The sequence below is a fragment of the Salminus brasiliensis genome, chromosome 16 (genome assembly GCF_030463535.1).
Source record: "Salminus brasiliensis chromosome 16, fSalBra1.hap2, whole genome shotgun sequence".
NCBI classification, from domain to species: Eukaryota; Metazoa; Chordata; class Actinopteri; order Characiformes; family Bryconidae; genus Salminus; species Salminus brasiliensis.
The window spans coordinates 3,918,352-3,940,553 of record NC_132893.1 but is presented as its reverse complement, the minus strand read 5'-3'; the positions used below and the strand labels follow the sequence as shown (position 1 = coordinate 3,940,553).

Below are 22,202 nucleotides of genomic sequence, written 5' to 3'. Positions count from 1 at the left end.
CCTCCCTCCTTCTGTATCTCTCTTGCTCTTTCGCTCGCTCTTTTTTTTCCCCACCGAGAACAACAGGCTCTAATACATTGCCCCCCCCACCCCCCCTGCATGGACCGGCGGCGAGCGGAAACAGGCACTGCCCTTTAAGGTGGGCCCGCAGAGGTGAGGCCATCAATTAAAGGGAGGTAGGTGGAGAGGGGTGGGGTGGGGCGCGGCAAATGCAGCAGGGATGTGGAGATGTGGAGGAGGGAGGGGTGGAGGCTTGCCAGACTGGATGATTGAGTGAATGAGTGCTCATCCATCCCCCAGAATGCACTGCAGGGAGGATATGCACTGATCAGCCATAACATTAAAACCACCAGGTCTCTTCTTTCTCATTCCGCCAAAACAGTTACGACACGTTGAGGCACGGACTCCGCAAGACCAAGAAGGTATGCTGTGGTATCTGGCCTCAAGACTAATGTTACAGCAGATCCTACAGCAGTCCTGTAAGTCCTGTAAGTTGTAAGGCGGGACCTCCATGAGCACATCAGTCAGTGAGCCAGTGCCGCCAGTTCACCAGCCGTCCTTCCTTTGCTAAAAAGGTTTGTCAAAGAGGCTCAGATTCTTATGCTTGACCATTAAACCACCTTCGAGAACTGACTGTTCATCTGCTGCCGAATATGCAGATCCACCCCTTGACTGGAAGCAGATAATTAATGTTACTCACAATATTTAATACTGGCATTGGCCCAATTCCAGTATAGACGCATCGCTAGTCTTTTTTGCATTAACCGCCCTGCATAAAACAGGAGGGAATGTGCATTTGTCGTCAACATGATGCCTGTGAAAAGGCATTAAAAAAAGAGGTCAAATGAACTGACGTGAGCATGCACGGCTGCCTTTTATCCTAGCTCATTCTCTCCCACTGTTAGTGAAGGACAGAACATCCTGCAGCAAAATGCAGCAAGGACAAATTCTCCAAAAACATAATCTACTGTATAAATAAAAAAGTCCCATTAATGGATGTGTGTGAAAAATTAGTATTGATCTCCATATTCACACAGTGTTTTTAACCGGTCCTAAAGAAACGGGCAGCGTCCCAGAATTAGCGAGAGACATTACAGACTTCGTTCTGAAGTGCTGTTAATTGAGTATCGAACTACGTTAATATAAACAGATCATGGCTGCAGCATTTTAGACCCCAGAGTTTTAAACGCCACTGCCCTTTACAAACAGACAAAGTCAGCCGATGGAGATTCATAAACAGAGAGAGACGTACAACAAAACGCTATAACATGAACACTACGAAATACAGTTCTGATGATGTGTTTACTAAACTTCAGAAGAGCAGAGTGTTCAGGTGACCCTGGGCTACTGCATTTGTTACCCCTGTTAGTCCCAGTGTATTCATTTGTAATAGTTTATTTATCAGCACTGGCAGAAATGTACATGACAGATATTACATATATCAGCAGCAGCTCAGATTTACCAAAATGTGCATCTCTAATAGACAGACAAACGCTCAGGCAACAGGTAAACATAGATGGATAGACAGATAGACAGACAGATAGATAGATGGAGAGACAGCTGTCCATATATACATACATATATAGATAGACAGTTTGAAAAGGTGGATAGACATATAGACAGATAGATAGACAGACAGAAAGACAGACAGACAGACAGACAGATAGATAGATAGATAGACAGATAGATAGATAGACAGGCAGACAGGTAGATAGATAGACAGACAGAAAGACAGACAGACAGATAGATATACAGATAGATATATAGACAGACAGATAGCTAGATAGATATGCAGATAGATAGATAGACAGATAGATATATAGACAGACAGATAGACAGATAGATAGACAGACAGACAGACAGACAGATAGACAGAAAAACAGACAGACAAACAGATAGATAGATAGACAGACAGACAGACAGACAGACAGAGAGATAGATAGATAGATAGATAGATAGATAGACAGACAGACAGACAGACAGACAGACAGAGAGAGATAGATAGATAGATAGATAGATAGATAGATAGATAGACAGATAGACAGACAGAGAGACAGATAGATGGATAGATAAATAGATAGATAGATAGATAGATAGACAGACAGATAGATAGACAGATAGACAGATAGATAGATAGACAGATAGATAGATATAGACAGATAGATAGATAGATAGATAGATAGATATAGACAGATAGATAGATAGATAGAAATAGACAGATAGACAGATAGATAGATATAGACAGATAGACAGATAGATAGATAGACAGATAGATAGATAGATATAGACAGATAGACAGATAGATATATAGATAGACAGATAGATAGATAGACAGCAAACTCTAATAAAAAGTTACTGCCTTTCATAATAAAACACACCCCACACATTCAGAACTCAGCAACACTCTCTTTAGCAGCTTAATGTCTTTCAGTTATTACTGCTGAAATTTTCTACACTTTTCTGCACAGGTCTCCAGTTCAGAGATATTCCTGGGTTGTCTTGCTGCAACAGCTTGTATTAAGGTCTACCCACAACTGTCCTATGATGTTTAGGTCAGGAAGCTTCGAAGGCCATTCCATGGTGGTTTTGAGGTATATTTTAGATTATTATCCTGTTATGGAAGCCATCCTGTTTTCAGCTTCAGTCTTTTAACAGATGGTTTGAATATTTGATGTTCACAGAATTCTATTTTGACTCCACGAGTCCACAGCACTTGTTTCCAAACCTCATCTGGCTTCTGTAGATGTTCTATAGCAGACTTCTGATGTTGATGTTTGTGATGAGGTCACAGATAAGGTTTTCTTACATCTCTTCCTTGAAGATTATGTTTTCTTGGGCTAGAGGGGTATACAGCCCCCCAGCATTGAGCTGTGGAGCAGTGAAAGAACTGTGTTCTCTAGAATAATGGTGGGGGTGCTCCATCCAATAGTTTTGGGATGAGTTGGAGATGATGAGGTGGGGAGGTGATCATCCAACATCCTGACCTCACGCTCCTAACGCTCTTGTCTATAAGGCTATAGGCAATCAAATTCTCACAGCAATGCTCCCTGGACAGTAGAGACTCCAACAAAAGAAGGAGAAACTCTTTCTAATAGTCTTGATTTCAGTAGAAACGGTGAATGAGCAAGTGTCCCAATACTTTTGTCAATATAGTGTATATAGATACTATATTTACAACACAGACAAAATAAACATTATAATAAAATAACATGCCATAATAATGGAAACACCCTTTAAAACATCTCTGCTGGCCTTTTTTCGTGTCCATGAGGTCAAGCCTCAACCCCCTCAAAGGCCACGACTGGCCGTGTTTGTGCGCCACACAAACACAGAATAGCACCATGACATCAGCGGCCTGTCATTTCAAAGATACGCTCAAGGCTTACGGTCCACGAGCCCAGATGAGGCTGACACAACTGAAACCTTAGCTAGCCAATATGCACAGCTTTTCATCGTAGAGGGGGGCTGTGTGTGGAGGGGGGGGGCTCAAATAGACCCCGGCCACCATTAAGGGCCGATCTTATTACAGCATGGTCTGGGGACTCAGACCAACCCCCCTCTACCACCACCTCCCCCAAACCTCCCAGCCGCTGGGGCCACGGAGTTCACCGCACACGTCTGATGACAGACAGTCCCAGCGCCGCATAGCTCCGGCCCTCCGCGGCAGCTCCAAAGCAAAGCATCGGCGGCAGTGGCCTCGCGCAGGCCCGGGAGCCACTGCCTCTACTCCACCAGCACCAGCGAGAGCATATGTTTGGCTCTCTGGGCAACCGTAAGTGAAACCAATCACAGAGCCTGTAAACAGAGACACAAATCTTTTCCCCTAAGGAGGACCCGGACCCCGATTGAATTTCCTCTTACAGAGAATACTTTTATATTGCCGTTCTCCTCATTACACGCCATCAATGCCCCCGTCTCTCTCTTTCTCTCTCTCTCTCTCTCTACAAAACACGCCACGCTTTTCCTCCGAGGCGAGAAGCGCTCCCTGAAAAAGACACATTTTCTTTTATTGAAGATAAATGTATCACATAATGCTTGAGTGTCATTACCAGCAGAACGTGTTTAAAAAAAAAAGGGTAGAAAAACAGAGTGTTAAACACATCTGAAAGACTAATGGCGTCCCCTGACATTTCAGAACGAGGAGAACAACGGATCCTCGCGCAACAAATGAATACAAACAACACACAACAGAAGATGACGCTGTCCAGTAGATCTGCTGTAATGCATTACATTTGCAACACGCAATTAAGGAGAACTGCTCTCTGGAGTAGCATGCCGGTGACAGGTTTGTAGTTTAGTAAAAGTTTTGTAACAGTAACTAGTCAATAGTAAAGTTTTGAGGGAATTATGACTGACAGGGAACTGCCTCTCATCTCATTTTACTATTGAAGCTGGCTTTATCGACAATGTCGCCAAAACTCACAAACTTTAAGATACTTATAACAATGTTCATCGCAGTCTAATGAAAAACATGCGTCTTTAATATGGTGACTTCAAAAGAGAAGTTCATGTAAAATAAGAGTTCATTCAAAGTATTTTAGAGCATTTCTATTGGTCTAGCCATCAGTGATTAGTTACACAGCATATAGAACAAGTACAGGGTTCAAACCATGGAGAAATATGAAAACATACAAAAATGGAGATACATGGTTTTCATTGGACAGCAGCACTATGTGTATATATATATATCATGCAAAACCTGAGTTTTCACTTTTTGGTATAAAGTTACCTTTATACTGTGTCACAATTTCATGATGAGTATCATAGAATTGCTCTAAAAACACTTAAACTATCCTTTTTTACCTTGACTTTCATCAAAAGTTAGGAAGGTGTTTTCCTTTTCCTGAAAAGTTGTAAATAATTTTAGATTTAAGACAACAATGATAAGTGAATGTATGTGATAGCAATTATAGCAATGACTAAAGTAGTTAAATAATTCTCAATGATAGTCATAGAGACAATAAAAAAAGACAATATTCATTAAATAATCTTAAATAAACTTAAATAATAATAATAAGCAATATATATATATATATATATATATATATATATATATATATATACATATATATAAACACATACACACACATATATATATACATATATATATAAACACACACACACACACACACATATATATATATATATATATATATATATATGAAACCATTGTAAATAGGTTATTATATATATATCTTATATATATCCCCATTTACAATAGTTTGACTGAGAGTGGGTGGGATAAAGTTGTCTTTTTAGACGAGTGGCTGGGGTTTGATGGGGGTGGGGTTAATATGATTTGAATGGTCACATGCAAAAATCTGGCCACCCCGGTTAAAAACTGTAGAGCACCTCAAAGATAGAAATCGCAGTAAAGACTACAACACATTTCTAGTGACACAACCAGAAACACAATTCCTGCCCTAAATTGAGCAGAAAACATCATATTTCAGTTTCCTGAAAAGCAGTTTCTCATTTATTTTCACTTCTTATCACTGATCAGGGGTGCCTACACTTCTGCACACGACTAGCGGAAAGGCCTTGTATCGTGATTTTTTTTGTGTACCATAAAAAAACAAAAACACACAAAAAACACATTTGTTTTATTTTATCCACCGAGGGCAAAACATTTATCTGATTAGCGAGTACGCCGAGGAGGCACCAGGCCTCATTTTCCCTCCCAATCTATTCATTGCCACCGTTTAATTTATTTTGGGTGCATAATCCTTTCACTCTCAATAGCAAATTTAATAGGCCCCATGACCACAGCACCAGACCGGTCAATATAAAACCAGACAACTCATTACTTCACACGCTGCTATCTCCAGCAGCTGGAGACTTGATGTACACAATAGCAGCAGCCAGGCAGTATTAAGTTTCCACTTCCCAGATCCCCCTTTATTGCCTCTAAACCTGTCTCACAAGAGCCCTTTAGCTGTGCTTGCACACACACACACACACACACACACACACACACACACACACGGACGGACGCACAGGCACAAACAGACGAACGCACACGCTCCACAAAGCGGAGACTCCCCAGCGTCTGGCCTGACAGGGTCAGGACCTTTCCATATTAGCCCCGGCCTTATCTCCTCGCATGTGCACACAAAACTTTTACCACATGTTCGGGTTTTAGTTGTGTGGTCCTGCTCAGAAATCGGCGAGGGGGGCGCTGCCAATCGCTCCCACCTTTTATAAAGGTTCATCTTTTTCATTTTCATTCAATAAAAGGCCACAGATATGGTGCGCTGGAAATGATGGAGTGTATAGCATCTCTTTAGCAGTAGATGTTCTTATAGCTACATTATATTTCGTTCTCCGAACGAAAACGGTTCTACAGTTCTGAAAAAAAAAGTTATTTGACTCTTTGACACATTGCAGAACCTTTATTTATATTTATTTATATAAACTGTATACGAACTATCACCATTCAACCAGGCAACGAAGTAACCTAATCTAAGGTTCCACCTAAAAAAGGAAATAATAAAATAATAAAATAAAATAATTCCTTATATATATATATAGATAGATAGATAGATAGTTATACATATATAGATATAGATAGATATACATATATAGTATATATATATATACTTACAGACACACACATTTTCCTAAATTTCTTTATCCCTTCCAGTAGGGCTGGGCGATATGGTAAAAATACTGCATCACAATATTTAAATACTTTTTCGTGATACACGATATTTATCACAATACATGTAATCACAGACTAAAAACATCAGAAGCAACATATTCTGATAAACTACTATTGCAGCTGATCCGTGTTTATTAAGCACTAACGGTCTTCTCCATTTGCTTAGAAAAGCATATTGTCTATCACAATAACAAAATGTATCACGGTACGATAAAATATCGTCATATTGCCCAGCTCTGCCTTCCAGTTACATTTACTTTTAGGACTCATATATGCAAATGAGCTCTATTCTGACTGGCTGCCCTGTTATGTGCCTCGTTCCTGAAAGCAGGCAAAAAAAACTCCGCCCTGTATGACTTCAACATTAAAAATAGAGGGGCTCTAAAACTGCTGCAGGTGAAATGGGTGGAGCGCGGTGAATGTGTTGGGTTAAAAGCAAAGGGTTAAAAAAAGGACTGGTTTGCTAGCTTAGGTTCCAAGAACAGGGAGTAGCACATTTTGGAGACAAAAAAAAGATTGCAAGACAGCGACAATGTATACATACACATACTACACATCTAAATGTATGTGGACACCCCTTCTAATGAATGCATTCAGCTACTTTAAGTTGCACCCATTGCTGCAGACACACAGCTTGTCTAGTCCCTGTAGAGAAGAAGTACTGCCAATAGAATAGGACTCTCTCTGGAGCAGATAAACAAACATGAACCTATTGGTACCATGCTGCCTAATGCCAGGTGTGGGCTAGAGGGGTATAAAGCCCCTCAGCATTGAGCTGTGGAGCAGTGGAAGAACTGTGTTCTCTGAAATGATGGTGGTGGAGCTCCATCCAGCACTTTTGGGATGAGTTGGACCGCTGAATGCAATCAAATCCTCACAGCAGTGCTACTCCTCCAAAATCTAGCAGAAAGCCTTCTTCAGTGGAGTGGAGACAGTTACTCCACCAAATACCCTTGAGTTATATATATATATATATATATATATATATATATATATATTTAAAGATAGATACAAGTACACCTCAAAGAATTATTCAACATTGTTCATTGTAATTCAGAGAAATGGCTGATTCTGCTGTTTAATGAAGCGTTCTTCAAAAGCTAATTTAGGCATAAATAAGTCATTAATAATAATAAGTAACTTATTAGTATAACTCGGTCTCTACAGTCTATACTATAGTCTCATAAGATTAATAAAAAATAAATTAAAAAAGGACTTAAATATTTCTAAAAATTAAAATAAATAAATAAACAATATTCAAAAACAGCACAAATGTGTAGCAAAAGCTAGCCGGACCTGCGTACTGGTCAGCCATTTCACTTTCACTGAGCAAGGTGACATGATGCATGTGATTAGACACCCCATAGAGTTCGCACAACTTCCAAAGACCTGACCAGCACAGCGCCACACCGGCCGCTGACTTCCCCCCCTTGCTGATCCTCCAATTACTGGCAGACAATAGGGGAAGTTAACCCCATGGTGAGCTGCTTGGAGCTGCCATTGTCTCACACTAAATATTTGCCTTTGCCTTTTGTGTCTGGAATACTCCCTTTTCCTTATATATCCTTTAGCAACACCACCACCCCCCCCCCCCCCCCCCGTCCACCAACCACTACCACCACCACCACCATATATAGCCCCCCCCTGAAAAACAACCTAATGAAGCCTGCCTCTGCACGTACTACTCCCACCCCGTCAGTTCGGCCATCAAAAGGACAGCACTGAGTGAGTTAAAGGGACCTGGACAAACGTCCCACGGCTCGAAAACAAGGGGGGAAATCTCGAGCCCCTGCTGAGGGCTTACTAATGAGGAGGACGGGATATCACAGTGCTTAGAACGCACAGAATGAGTCTCCGGCAGTCTCCTCCAGGGTGCTTCTCCAGCACTGCACCCACCGGGGATGGTATAGCATCGCCATGACAGTTGCACAGTTGCATTTACCATGCAAAAAGAAGACCACAGAGATAGTAGCCAAGATTTTGTTGCGCTCCTGGACTGTCCAGGACTGCAGTCTCATTTTTAGAAGAGCAGTTCAGTCACCATGCGGCTAAAATACCCCAAAATGCTTGTATAAACCCAGCAGGTATTGTTTCTAACAGCACCGACGGGCTGTAAATAATGGCCCGAGCTCTTCATCTTCTTTTTTTGGAAAGGGCCCTGGTCCATTGCCCTGGTTATTTGTGCACAAATGCTTTCATTTCCATCCAGCCAGACTGGGAACGGTGCACAGCCAGGACCGGTGGCAAATTTGTTGGGGGGTTCCAATCCCTTTCCATCAAGACCTCCATCACCCCCCCACCCACCATCACCCCCACCCACCACCAATCCTTTTCACTCAGCTTTGTGCCATTCAAGTGAGCTGAATAAGAAACGGATCACTGCGAATGGCCACACAGTCTCCGGCTCAGACATGACATCACCTCTTTTATGGCTCGCCCGGTGAGGGACCGTGTGAGGGAGAAAGCTCCTTAGTGCCATTTCTCTGATAACAAAACCTGTATGTGTGTCTGAGAGAAAGAGAGAGCGGGAGAGAGAGAGAGAGAGAGAGAGAGAGAGAGAGAGAGAGAGAAAGACAGAGAGAGAGAGAGAAAAACTACAGATGGGGTACCTCAATGGTGCACAATGGACAAGTGCAGAAGATGTATGATTGAAACAGTGGCATATTGTGCCCAAGACACTGTACCGAGGTGAACGAAGGGAGAAAAAAAGGGCATAAAGAAGTGCTTATTTCTTTACCACAAATTAAGAAGGGGTTGAAATTATAACTACCATTAAAAGCTACAAAGACGGTGCTGCCAAAAATAAAGAGATCAGTGAAAAACACTGCTTACATTTCACTCGCGTGAGATTCCGCCTCGTTCTCCTGAATCATGGTTTGAATAATTCAGATTTTATAGTAAAACAGCATCAGAGTAATGACTGAATTCAAATCAAACCAGCTTAGCCACCCCGGGAAAGACTTCGGGGTATGTTTTGGGCACACAATATACGTACAAAAGTATTGGGACACCTACAGGAGCTTTTATGACATCCCCTTTTAATCCCATAGGCATTGATATGGAGCTGGTCCCCTTTCGCAGCTCTAACAGCAGCAGGTTTGGAGACTTTTCTGCACTCTGCTCTGAGCTCAGCACTCGGCCCTGACCCCGCTCTGTAACTTTACGTGGTCTGACAGACACTCGGTGGCTGAGCTGCTCTCTGTGGTTCCTCTAAACGCTTCCACTGTTCAATAATAATACCAATCACAGCAGACAGTAGAAGATCTAGGAGGGAGGAAATTTCACCAGCTGACTTGTTGTGGGTGCAGCGGTGTCTCCTATTACCTACAGAGTTCAGTGAGCTCCCATTCTTTCACTGCTGTGTGAAAGAAAGGCAGACTACATGACTAGGAGCTTGATTGGCTGAATGAAACACTTGAATTCAGTGATTAAGAGGTCCCAATACTTTTGTCCATATAGTGGACATTTTCTTCTTTTTTTAATTTAGAAACGACCCTGCCTTTTAAAAGTGTCTTTGAAGACCAAGAAGACGCTTCGGGAGAAACGTAATACCTGGACAAACAAGTTCTAGGCGGGGTTCCTGTTCCTCGGACCTGCCACCGAGCACCTGGAAGCGAACGGCTCATAAAACACTGCGGCTAATTGTGGTTTTCCTCCTTTTCCCTGCAAATGGCAATACGACACATTTACAGCCTGCGAGGCAGTTAAGACACATTGAGCACCCAGTGTTCCGCCCGTCGGGGTTTGGGAGGGGATGGGTGGAGTGGGTGAGGGGGGGGGGTGGTTTTCTGAGGTTTAGCTGGCAAGCCACATCCACCTGACTATCCGTTAGATCCACACACACATACATTCGCACCCTAATAATGTCCCTTTTCTTCAAACGCTGCTGTCAGAAGAGCGAAGCTAACTGGAGCGGTTCTCATTAAGGTCAGCGCAGAGTCTACTGTACAGCACACATCATATTTCAAAGGAAGGAAACTGTGGAGCTCATGAAAAGCTGCTTGCGAAAGGAGAGCATGTGTGCGTGCATGGGGGGGAGGTGGGGGAGGCGGGATGCATGTGTGGTAGAAAAGTCTGGGCAACAACTTGCTTTATGCCTGGAGACACTTTAATAGAGAACAGCAAAGACCTCCGCCAAAAATAGACCCTTTGCCACAAAGCCCTGGATGAGAAGGTGTGCAATTCTGCTACTTCAGAAGATAGTGACCTATATACCTAAAATAGAGGACTAGATTCAGTGGAGGCCATTCTTTCTCTCTCTGTCTCCCAGTCTCTGTCTCTTGCTCTCTCTTTCTCTGTGTATTTATAAAACTGCAGCGATGACAGTTAAAGCACAACACCCCACAAAATCTTTAGAGTCCTGCGCCTCTGCAGCTTCTGTGAGGCTAAAAATTATTACACAATTTTCTACCCCTCTCGTCCCATCTTTCCATGCCCTTGGCCATGTTCAGAAACGCCACTCCAGAAAAGAAAGCACTCCAATAATGCCTGTCAAAACATTTCATTCCTGTGTCGCGAGGTCTGACTCAGGGACGCGCTGACAAAAAAATTATTTGGTTTGGTTTGAGAGAAGAAGTCTGAGAGAAGATGCAAAAAACATTGACATTGGCCTTGGTCAACTCCCAAAAAAAGCAAAGTACTGTAAAAGACACAGGTCACATCAGTGAACACAGTCACTTCTGTTGAACGGAAAGTTAACCGTTAGTTAAAAACCAAAGTTCAGAAGAAATGGAGTTTTAGAGATGTTATCAACTGAAATTTGCTTATGAACGCTCCTAGAACTAAACTAGCACTGAACTAAAGCAAGAGCTGGCTCAATAGTATGAACTGGCTTCAAATAAACCCCCCCAAAAAACAAAAAACCTTAAAATGCTATTATTCATTGAGCTGTGAGCTTCGTCAGAGTCGCAAAACAGGCTGGTAAATAAACGGTTCCCGTAAGACATACATATTCATGTTTACAAAGAAAAACTGAACGGATTATTTTTATTCTCTGTTTTTTTGCTCTGAGCAGGGAAGCTCTGAAGAGAGCTGCTCTGGCATATAAGGCCTGAACAGCTCAACACTACAATTCTTCTCTACTATAATATACAAGGCCTTGCCGTTTCTACAACTGCAGAAATAGCCAATAATGGCGACACAGTACCAACATAACACTGACATATCCTGTAAAATCTCCAACTGCGCTTTTTTTCATTTTTTGCCATATCAAATTTCACCAAATTGTGCCAAAAATGTATGATGACCAATAGAAATGCCCCAAAATGACTTGAAATGAATAATATCTTTTTTTACACTGACTTCCATTGAAAGATAAGGTTTCTTTTTTTCTGTAGTTTATATAAAATCACACACACACACAAACGCGCATGCATATATGTTTATATGTATTTCCCTTCCGATAAGTAACAGCAAAGCTGAGTCCCATTTCCTATGGCAGACAAAACCTGTGCCTGATTGCCTGATTCTCTCAAGAGCCGACCAACCACACAGTTGTGCAACTACTTGGTGCACCATATTTGAAATCCTGTGCATATATCTAAGTCGTTAAATGCGGTTTTAAAAAAGCTAGCCCAGTCGGATAAGCCCCCCCAAAAAAAATTATAATAAAAAGCACCCTGTGCGGTGCGGCAGGCCTTGAGCAGATTTATGATCAGCCGTTATCTGATTGGATTGTGGATTTCGGTATGTACAAACACACAGACACCCTTTCTCGGGCCGTGACCCTGGAGCCCGGCTGGAATTCCGAAAGCACAAAGCCCTCTTTTCACAGGAGTCGGCTGGGCCACTTTGCGAAAATGATAAAGATACCAAGAAAAAAAAAGAGCCTAAAAGACTCGGAAAGCGTGGAAGTCGTTCCACGTTTACGACACTGACAAGAGTGGAAAGGACACAGAGGTAAAGCCAGCCTCGGCCGGGCACTGGCTCGGAAAAAAGAACAGCTTTTTGTGAATTGTGTGTGTGTGTGAGAGTGTGTGTGTGAGAGTGTGTGTCCATGCAACTTTAGCTGAGGGACGGAATGAGAGAGTTGTACTCACTGTACGGATCAAGAGCAGCCAGCCGCAGAAGACGGGAAAAAGAATCCTTTTCTTGTCCGGATCTGTTCCATATTTCAGTGCTTTTTTCAGGCGAAAAAAAAAAAGCTCCCTCCTGGACGGAGCTGTAGCGAGGTAGACGCTCTTGGGGGGGAGGGTGGTGTGTGTTCGTGTCGGGCTGGGGGGTTCTGTGGGGTGTGCTGGACCGAGGGCCCTCCCCAGGAGAGTGGCGGAGAGAGTGGCGCTCGTTTCGCTCTCTCTCACTCCCTCTCGCTGCCTGCCTGACAGGCTGAGAAGCCGGCTTGTGTGTGCCGCGGCAGCTGTGCTCCTCCAGCCTGCACCCTCCTCCTCCTCCCTCCTCGCTCCGGTCCCAAACACAATGCACTTCTGTGCCGCCGCTGTTCCCGCTGCCACTGCTGCTGCTGCCGCCGCCGAAACGTGGCCGAAACGTGCTCAGTGGTCTTCCACCCCCGGAAAAAACGCCCCATGGCACATGAGGAGGGACGAAAACCTGACAGCAGGCAAAAGGAGCAGGTTTAAGTTTGCGTAGCTTTTTCTTCTCCTACACCCCCCCTAACACACACCCCCCCCCCTTTACACCACCACCTCTAGTTTGTGAAATCGCTGCTTTTTGAAGAGTGGGAGGGGACAAAGCCGAAAAGCTTCTGGGCAAGGAAACTGCGCATAATCCCTGCCGGCAGAAACTTCCTCCCTGGTGCTGGTAATAAGCGCTGCGTGCCCCGTCTCAGCAAGCAGGAATGTGAGGGCTGCTCTCAAAGAGGCCCAGTTAGACAAGGCTCAAAGTCACTTCGCCATGACCCAGGGGTCAGACACAGCAAGTGTGTGCAAGAGAGAGAGAGAATGAGAGAGATAGAGAGAGCTAGAAGGGGGAAGGGGGACGTTTAGCCGGCTAAAACCTCTTTACACGACAGTCTGGAGTAGTGGGACGCTGCTGAAACACGAGAAGAGAAACAAGAACTGGGAGTCGGGCAATCTGTTACCTATCGCCGCTGTCGCGCAAAAACCAAGTCTCTCAAATCTGTCAAAGTGTTTTCACTTTTTGGTGTGTCTGGCAGTTGTTCTTTACATTGTGCCACAATTTGGCGCTGAATGAGCCAATAGAAATCCTCCAAAATGATGTGGAATTAAATATTTTTCCATTGACTTCCATTGCAGAACTCAGTAGTACTGAGTTCTGATATTATTGGACCTGCAGTAACTAAAACAGACAGTCCAAACAGTTCAAGAACAAAGCAGTCCTGAGCGTGAGGACATCATTATGAATAATAAGAATGCATTTGGATACCCATCCACCACCAGGACTCCAATGCTCCCCTACAGATGATCTACAGATGTTGAAATGATTAACTATATATCTTGCTGTGATTAAGTCATGGTTAGGATCAGGAGCAGGGTTAATATTAGGATGAGGTTTTGGGTTGAGGTTATGATCCTAAAAAGTTATTTTCATCAAGGGTTCTTTGGTAAAGTCTGTTTTTTTATTATATAGAGTCATGGCAGCTCCAAGAAAGCTGATAACGATGTAAAATGTTCCACTATTTAAAAGTTACAAGTCAAAGAACCTCTTTTCGGTACTGTGAAGAACCTCACATAGAAGGGACAGGGTTAGTAAACATGAAGGTGAAATCGCTGAAAGTTTATAAACAGATAATGTGACTATTTAATGTATGGAAAGTATCTACTGAGGGACTTTTATTATTATTATTATTATTATTATTTATTATTATTATTATTATTAGACATTTACTGTATATACAGTATATTTTGTGCAACTGCATTTTGCTCAGCCAGACTAGAAGATGTGCAACACAGAAGATGAAAGCTAAAGCAATACACTTAAAAAGAGGTTCTCTAAGGGTTCTCTAGTAAAGTCTGTGGTTCTGTATATCACCGTTTGAATCCTTAAATGGTTATCTGCCTTATTAAACCATTTGAAATAGTTCCATATAGTACCAAAACGGGTTCCTATATTGTTGCGAGACAAAGAACCCTTTTCAGTACACTGTAGAACCCCTTGTGCCAGGGGTGAAGGGTTAGGGTTAGTAAATATGAAGGGGGGGATATTGTTTTCTTTATTATTATTATTATTATTATTACAATTATGCAGTATATTTGCATTTAGATCAGCCGCACAAGAAGACCTGCAACCTTGGAAAGCTATAGCAAGGGTTCCATCTAGAACCTTGACAACGCAAAGCACAATTTCAATGTGTAAATGGTTCTCAGTCTGGTTAGAGGGTTCTTCACTACTACAGAAAACCTCTTGTAGATGGTTCTTTACAGAACCTTTAAAAATGGTTCTATAGAATACCAAAAATGGTTCCACTATTATAACAAGTCAGATAACCCTTTTTTGTAGATTGCAGCAGCAGCATGGTTTATTTAATATATTACTATTATTTTAATTTATCAGAATTTCTTTAAAGTCAATGTGAATTGGAAGGTGTGCCATTCTCAGTGAAGTTCTCTAAACTACACATTAAAAGGTTCTTCAATGGTTCTTTAATAAAGCCAGTGGTCCTATATAGAACCATAACAACTCACACTTAAATAGTGCTTCGTCAGGTTAAACTGCTTTTCTCTATGATGTATGCAGTTCTTTAAAATAAGCTGTTAAGAAAATGGTTCTATCGAGCACCAAAATGGGTTCTACTACTGTTGCAACTTAAAGCTCCTTTTTAAAAGTATTTTCTATATATATTATATATTATATTATCATCTATATAACCTCAGTTATATAGTGTAGCTCAGCATTTTTGCTCAATGGTAAGTAAGGGTTGTGAGTCCCCTGGGGCATGGCGACGTTACCAAACATCAGGAGATGCTCAAGACACGGCAACAATTGCTACCTTTAGATGGAGGACTGAGTCAGAACATCTGTTCTGTCTTTTAAAATAGTAGGACGTGTTGGATTGTGCTGAACATGAACTAGCAGGACAAAGGAAGGAGGTCTATTTAGATCACGGTCTCCAGAACCAACTCATTAACATATCTCTGCCTATTCAGCCTACCGAAGTTTAGTCCCGCCTGTTCACACTGCGGTTCTCAGGAGTGCAGGATTCAGCTTTGGGCACTTTTTGAATGAGGTGCAGCCAATGAGAACAGAGCTTGGTTATCTTAAATCTGCACAATAACAGAAACAGTCTGTTTAGTTCTGAGGGTTCAAGAGCGGTTGGAAATGGCTGTGTAAAAATGAATTTTTGGAAAGTAAAACCACATAATCATTGTGTGGTTTTACATAAAATACAAGTAAATAAGGATATGGGTTCTTTACGCTGCTAGAACTGGCAGCGGTACCAGACATACATTCCTCATTCCTATAACTTAAGAATGCATCAACCAAAAGGGGTCCTGAATGGTGCAGCCATCTAACACTGCCCTCGGGAGATTGTAGGTGTGATCCCTGGTGATGCCACAGCCATCCGTAATCAAGTCCCAGAGATCATAAGAGCCCTCAGTCTCTCTAGGTGGGTAGGATGGCCCTCCCTCCTCCCTATCACCCAGCTTGATGCTAGCCAGTGTTCTCCTCCAAGCATGTTGAGTCCACTAGCGCCAGTCTCCCTGTTGTACCCTGTTCACACCTGGTCACTTCATCAGTCTTGAGTATCAGGATTATACCTGAAGAAGGCCAAACCACAGAGAAATGCAAGAGTGAACGCACCCAAGACTCAAACCAGATACAAATCCTATCACTTAAACCACTATAGGAGGTGGTCTGATCTGAGACGCATTTGAGATGGATGTTACAGTAGGATAAACACATCAGTCTCTGACGCATTCAACAATCTTCTGAAACCCCAGTAATAAACGAGCGAATTTGCATATTCCGTCCTGTAGGCGCATTTGACTACCGAGCGTGAATGCATGTAGCTGAAATCTTATCAGGATACAATCCAGATACCAGTCACATGGAGTGACCAGGTGTAAACAGAATCAGAGCTTGCCACAATAATGGAAAAAAGTAGTGATGGTTACATTTAGGGTCTAAAATTCTAGGATTTAGCATTTGGCATGACAGCAGCGAGGCCTAACTCAGGACTTAGAGGTCTGGAGTTCAGCACCGTTTGGGAATTTCCCCTTCTTCTGCACACATACTTAAAACCTACTAAACCTGGTATTTAAATGAGTTGAATCAGGTGTGTCTGAGCAAGGAAATCACCACACTGGACACCCAGATTACAAGGTTTAGTATGCTGTCTCCTAAGACTGAAACACAGCATTAGCTTTGTTCTCATCAAAGACAGTAGTCATTATGCACCACCCTGAGACTAGCAGCAGTTCCATCGGGAGGCAACGTTGAAGAGGACGATTACCGCAGAACAGAACCTTCTATAAGAATAACTTCATCTGCATTCTTCTTGTCATCTTCTAATTGGTTCTATGCTCCAATAATACCCCAGTGAAGTTGCAAATATCATACTTCTTGAACACCGCCCAACCATTTGAGGCCTCTGATGCCACATACAAACAGCTCTTTCGTGTGATCTTGTCATTTGCTCGAAGAGCCTGGTAGAGAAAACGTCACGAAACCAAACGTCGAGGTTGGGAGGTTGAATGATTGAACGATCACTTTTTCTTTTTTCACATTTTAATACGGCCTGTAATTTATCGACACACCAGAATGAGTCAGAATGAAGATGCCAAACCCTGGCAATGTCTGCTCAACAGAAATGACTGCGCTCGAAAACGTTCATAATTAATACATTCGCTAGGGTGGTTTTGGCAAGGAATCCTGGCTCGTTATTCACAGGGACAACTTCTTAAAAAGCGTCTCCAAGACTGAGATTTGTGTCATATATATCAGCAGGCGTGTTGATTTAAAGGAAGGGTTGCCTGAGGACAACATCATAAACACCTTTAGTGTAAGCTCTGCGCCGTGCTTGCCAAAAAGCTCCTAGGTTACATAAAAGTAGAGGGAAAAAATGGAGAGGAAAAAAAAAGTTGGCAACGTAAACAATGAGTTTTAAAGATTTACATAGCAATGAATAAGGGAGGGTTGAGGGATAGGCATAGAGAAAGAGACAGAGAGAGGGAGAGGGAGAGAGAGAGTGAGAAGGAGAGGGTATTTAGGGACAATTTATAGCATGTGGGTTTGAAATGAATATTTCTTCATATGTGAAAGACATCTTCGGCCTGAAAGCAAATACTCTTCGAGACGCTTTCTGCTGAATATTACATTGGCTTGGGTTTAGCGGCTAATGCTTGTTATATGTTGGGGTTCAGGGGTTCAGAGCCAGCACTCGCCTCCAGCCAGCCTGGGACATGGCCTCTCCGTCTTGATCAGCCTCCAAATCTACAATTTCTCACCGAAGCACAAAGAAGATGAAAAGGTAGGACCGCAGAATTGAAAGTGCTTTGCCAATCAGGGATGTGCTCTCTAATGCGCTGGAGCCACAGGGTAGACACACACTGCCTTTAAGTGTGGCGCATGGCGTGAGAGCAGTCATAGAAAAGCCTAAAACAGAGAAACTTGACCGCAGGTCGCTATTCAAATAGCTTTTTACATTTTAAAGTGTAAAGAAAATACAAAAAATAAAAAATCACAGAAGAAATACGGCGGTTACAGCTCAGACAAAGCTTACTTACCCATTCCTGCATCTTCCCTGAGCCCAGAGAAACAATACGAACGGGGCGGGTGAACAGGGACAGGACATTTATGAGAATTATGATAAGCAGGTTTTTAGAAGTATTCATGAATGCATTAAAGCTGCATTGGAGAAGGAGAAAGGAAAAATCCATGGCAATGAGCCTTAAGTAATTCCATTCAGCCAAGAAAGCACTGGCAGTCCAGAATAAGAGCTGGAGTCCTTGGGGGTGCCCAACCCCGGAGTGGGGCATCATACAGCTGCCTCAAATTATGATCTACAGCTGGGAAAGTATGAAAATGAAAGGGTGCAGCCGTGTGCCGATACCTCAGCGACCTATAAGGGATAAGTTAATTTATGGGATACGTTAGCTTATCTATTCCTTCATCAGTAGAGGAAGTTTTATTAGACGTATATCACTCTCAAACAAACAGGTTGTTCTTTAAGGGTTCTATACAGAACCCTGGCCTCAGGGAACTGCTTGAAGGCTTAAATGGCTCTTAGCTACAGGGAACACCTTTTATATACCAGTTCTATCCAGCTCCAAAAGAGTTTCACTATTCTTACAAGTGAAAGAACCTTTCTTCAGAACTATATATAAAATAGTTTCTACAAGGGTTCTTCAGTAAAGGCAGTTGGTCCATAAAGAACCGTGCTTATACAGTTCTTGGCATTATTAAAAGATTCTTGGCAATGACTGAAACATTTTGTAAATGGTTCTGAAAATCCTTTAAAAAGGGTTCTATACAGGACCGAAAGTGGTTCTACTATTGTTATGTACTATATAGAACTTTTTTAGCAAAGGCAATGGTTGTATATAGAACTGTGGCAACTCACAGAACCTGTCGAATGCCTTTGTGGTTCTTTACCTGGGCAAAGAGTCCTTGGGGACAGTGAAAAACTTTTTTTGTGGATGGTTCTTTATAGAACCTTTTTAAAAAGGGGTTTCACTACTATTATGAATTAAAGAACACTTACCATCACTATACAGAACCCTTCTACATAATTCATAAAAAACAGGGTTCTTCAAGGGTTCTAAAATAAATACAGTGGTTCTCAAAGAGCCATTTGATTTCATAAATGCTCCTTTGCCTGATCAAATCATTCTTGAAACCCTTTGTAATTGGTTCTTGACGGAACCTTTTGAAAAAGGGTTCTATATCAGACGATTTAAATAAAATCATTTTTACTACTATATAGAATCTATTTCACATCACTCTTAAAGAAAGGGTTCTTCAATGGTTCTTTGGTAAAGGCAATGGTTTTATACAGAAACCAACTGAATGCTTAAATTGTTCTTTGCTTGGCCAAAGGGTTCTTGGCAACCATGGAATGGTTCTTTACTCTCTTTAAGTTCTGTGCAGGACCAAAAAGGGTTCCAATTTTGTTGCAAATAAAAGAACAACTGCCAGTACTACACAGAACAATGTGACATTACTGTTAAATAAGGGTTCCTCAATGGTGATATTAATGGTTCTATAAACAGTGATGGCAACTCAAAGAACCATTTGGACACTGGACAAAGTGTTCTTGGGAACAGTGGATACACTTTAGCGAACAGTTCTTTACAGAACCTTTAAAAAAGGGTGCCACTTTTGTTACGAATCAAAGAACCCATTTCAGTGTTGTACAGAACTCTTTTAACTTTTACTTAACTTAAATAAGGGGTTCTTTACAGGTTCTTTAGCACAGGCAATGGTTGTTTATAGAAACATGACTAAAATAAATTTAGAATTTTCAGAATTTTTAAGCAGTTCTTTGCCTGGTTTTGCCTGGAAATTATTCTCTAGATGGTTCGTTGTAGAACGGGTTCTATATAGTACCAGAAATAGCTCCACAGTTAAGTCAAAGAACCATTTTTGTGCGTGTTATGATGCAGGAAAAACTCAGAAAATTTCTGTTACCTGATTACAGGGAAGAATTTTCACCCTTTCAGTGGTTCAGCCTCCAAAGCGAACAAGACATTCAGACGACAGCTCTTCTCAAGCAATCTTCCAAAGTGTTTTGAGATCCTGCTAAGACGTTCTGAAAAATAAATGAGAGTTTGAGCTTGTGAGAGCAAGGGAAGACAGAAAGAACTCTAAGTGAAGAGGGCACGGAGGTATGAGAAGCGCTTAGGAATGGCTGCGATTTATTAAGAATTAAAAAAAGCAACGCCAAAAACTAAAATCAGGTTCATCAAAACCTGGAGGACAAGATGATTATCGTGAAATTGGACTGAAATGAGATACTGTTCATGAAAACGAGGACGAGGCAAAGAGAAGAGAGGGAAAATGCCTGTCCCAGCTGTGCAAACAAGCAAAGAAATGAAAGTGGCTGAGGTAGAACGGATCACGAGCAATTCTGGGTTGACTTCGCTGGCAGAATAACAAATTCTCTGAGCTAATCTGTGCTGGGAAAGCGGAATGTGGAGCAAAATTCATTAGACTATAATTGTAAAAACGGGCGACTCGTCAGCGCTGCTGATGATTGGCGGAGAGGGGCCGCCAGAACCGCGGCCGGATTGGCTGCCGGGCTCCTGGTAACGGCGTGGCCGTAGAGGCACTGGAGGCAGACACCAGCTTGGCTGTTGTTTGTCGACTGATGGGAATCTTGTTCAGGCCAGCTGCGTCTCCATGGAAGTGGCACCTTGAGAGGCTCTCCACAGCCCTCCCCCCCACCCCTCTCCCGACTCCCCTTCAACCTGATCCCTCCGCTAACCCCCCTACCCCGTCCAGGACAGGCAGGCCGCCTCAGCTTCCCTGTGCATCCCCCGGTGAGAGGCAGCGGCTGCTGTGAAACACCAGACTCTGGCACGGAGCCCAGGCGGCATTTTTCCCCCCACACCAACTTTTATCCGACCATAAAACACAGCCCAACTAGAGCGGCTCTTAGAAAGCATCATTAAGCGCTAAGTGAACTGACAGCAATTTGAGCTGATTTTTTTCCCCTCTTCCCTTTTCTGCGGGAGGTGGTGGGGTGGGGAGGTTCTTTTCTCCAGCTTTAGCGGACTAAAGAGGCGTCCGTTGATTGATATTCAATTCAGGAGAAGAGGGGAAAAAAAACACTCCTGAACAAAAAAATATCTGTTGAATGGCTTTGAACAGAATGCCCTCTGAAGCTCTCTTTGGCCGGGTTCTTAGCGGACTGCCTAAGGCAAGACCCAAGGGACGGTAGATACTCCAGCAGGGCTTTACCCACGACAGTCGCTGCTGTCCATTCTTATAGGTTATAATCTATGACGGTGTAATGATCCGAAGGCAGGCGGCGGAATAAATTACTTCTCTGACCACAATTTTGCAGGGACCGCAGTTAAAACCCAGCCCAGAGAAAATGGCATCTTAACTTGCCAACCGTTAGCATGTGCTGCCAATCTCATGGTTGTTCACTGCGGCTGGAGAACCACAGCGACCGGGTTCATTCTGCTGACCCGGAACTTTTGAACGGATGACCTTAACCAGGATTCCTGCTTACAAAGCAAGATTACAGTCTTTTTAAAGTGATTCCTCTGCCTATTTTCCCCTTCAACAATAAAATATAGGGGGAGAAACGGGGTTGTTACAAGCGAACGCAGAGCGAGTCAGAATCAGAACATTAGGAGAACTGTTGTTTTGGCCTTCTAGTCCAGAGCCTTAAGAGACAAATAGGATGCACTATAATAGTATATGCACAATAGAGTGACAGGAGCCAATCAAATGTCAGAAATGACTGAGACTGAGGCATTTCATAAAGGAAAGGTGGCAGAAAGGTGGCAGGGTGTTGGCTGCTATGGGGAGGTTGGCGTGGTGTTGGTAAGTGGTTGCTATATGGGTGCTATAGTGTTGCTATGATACACAAACTTTAAACAATTAAAGTTAAAAAAGAACTATAAAGTTGCACTTGTTAGCAAAATTTAGGCTCTTGAGCAGATTATGTAAGTTT

The 22,202-nt window shown here is 42.6% G+C and overlaps 1 protein-coding gene across 1 annotated transcript in view; it reads right to left on the bottom strand.

Moving 5' to 3' along the window:
• LOC140537239 (uncharacterized) overlaps positions 1-18,307 on the bottom strand; it is an 80,351-nt gene extending 62,044 nt beyond the window's left edge. Inside the window, exons 1-2 of the mRNA XM_072659566.1 lie at positions 18,304-18,307; positions 12,700-13,148 (exon numbers count right to left, since the gene is read on the bottom strand). Coding sequence (XP_072515667.1) covers positions 12,700-13,148; positions 18,304-18,307 — 453 coding nt within the window. The remainder of the gene's footprint in view (positions 1-12,699; positions 13,149-18,303) is intronic.
• Positions 18,308-22,202: the final 3,895 nt, after the last annotated feature.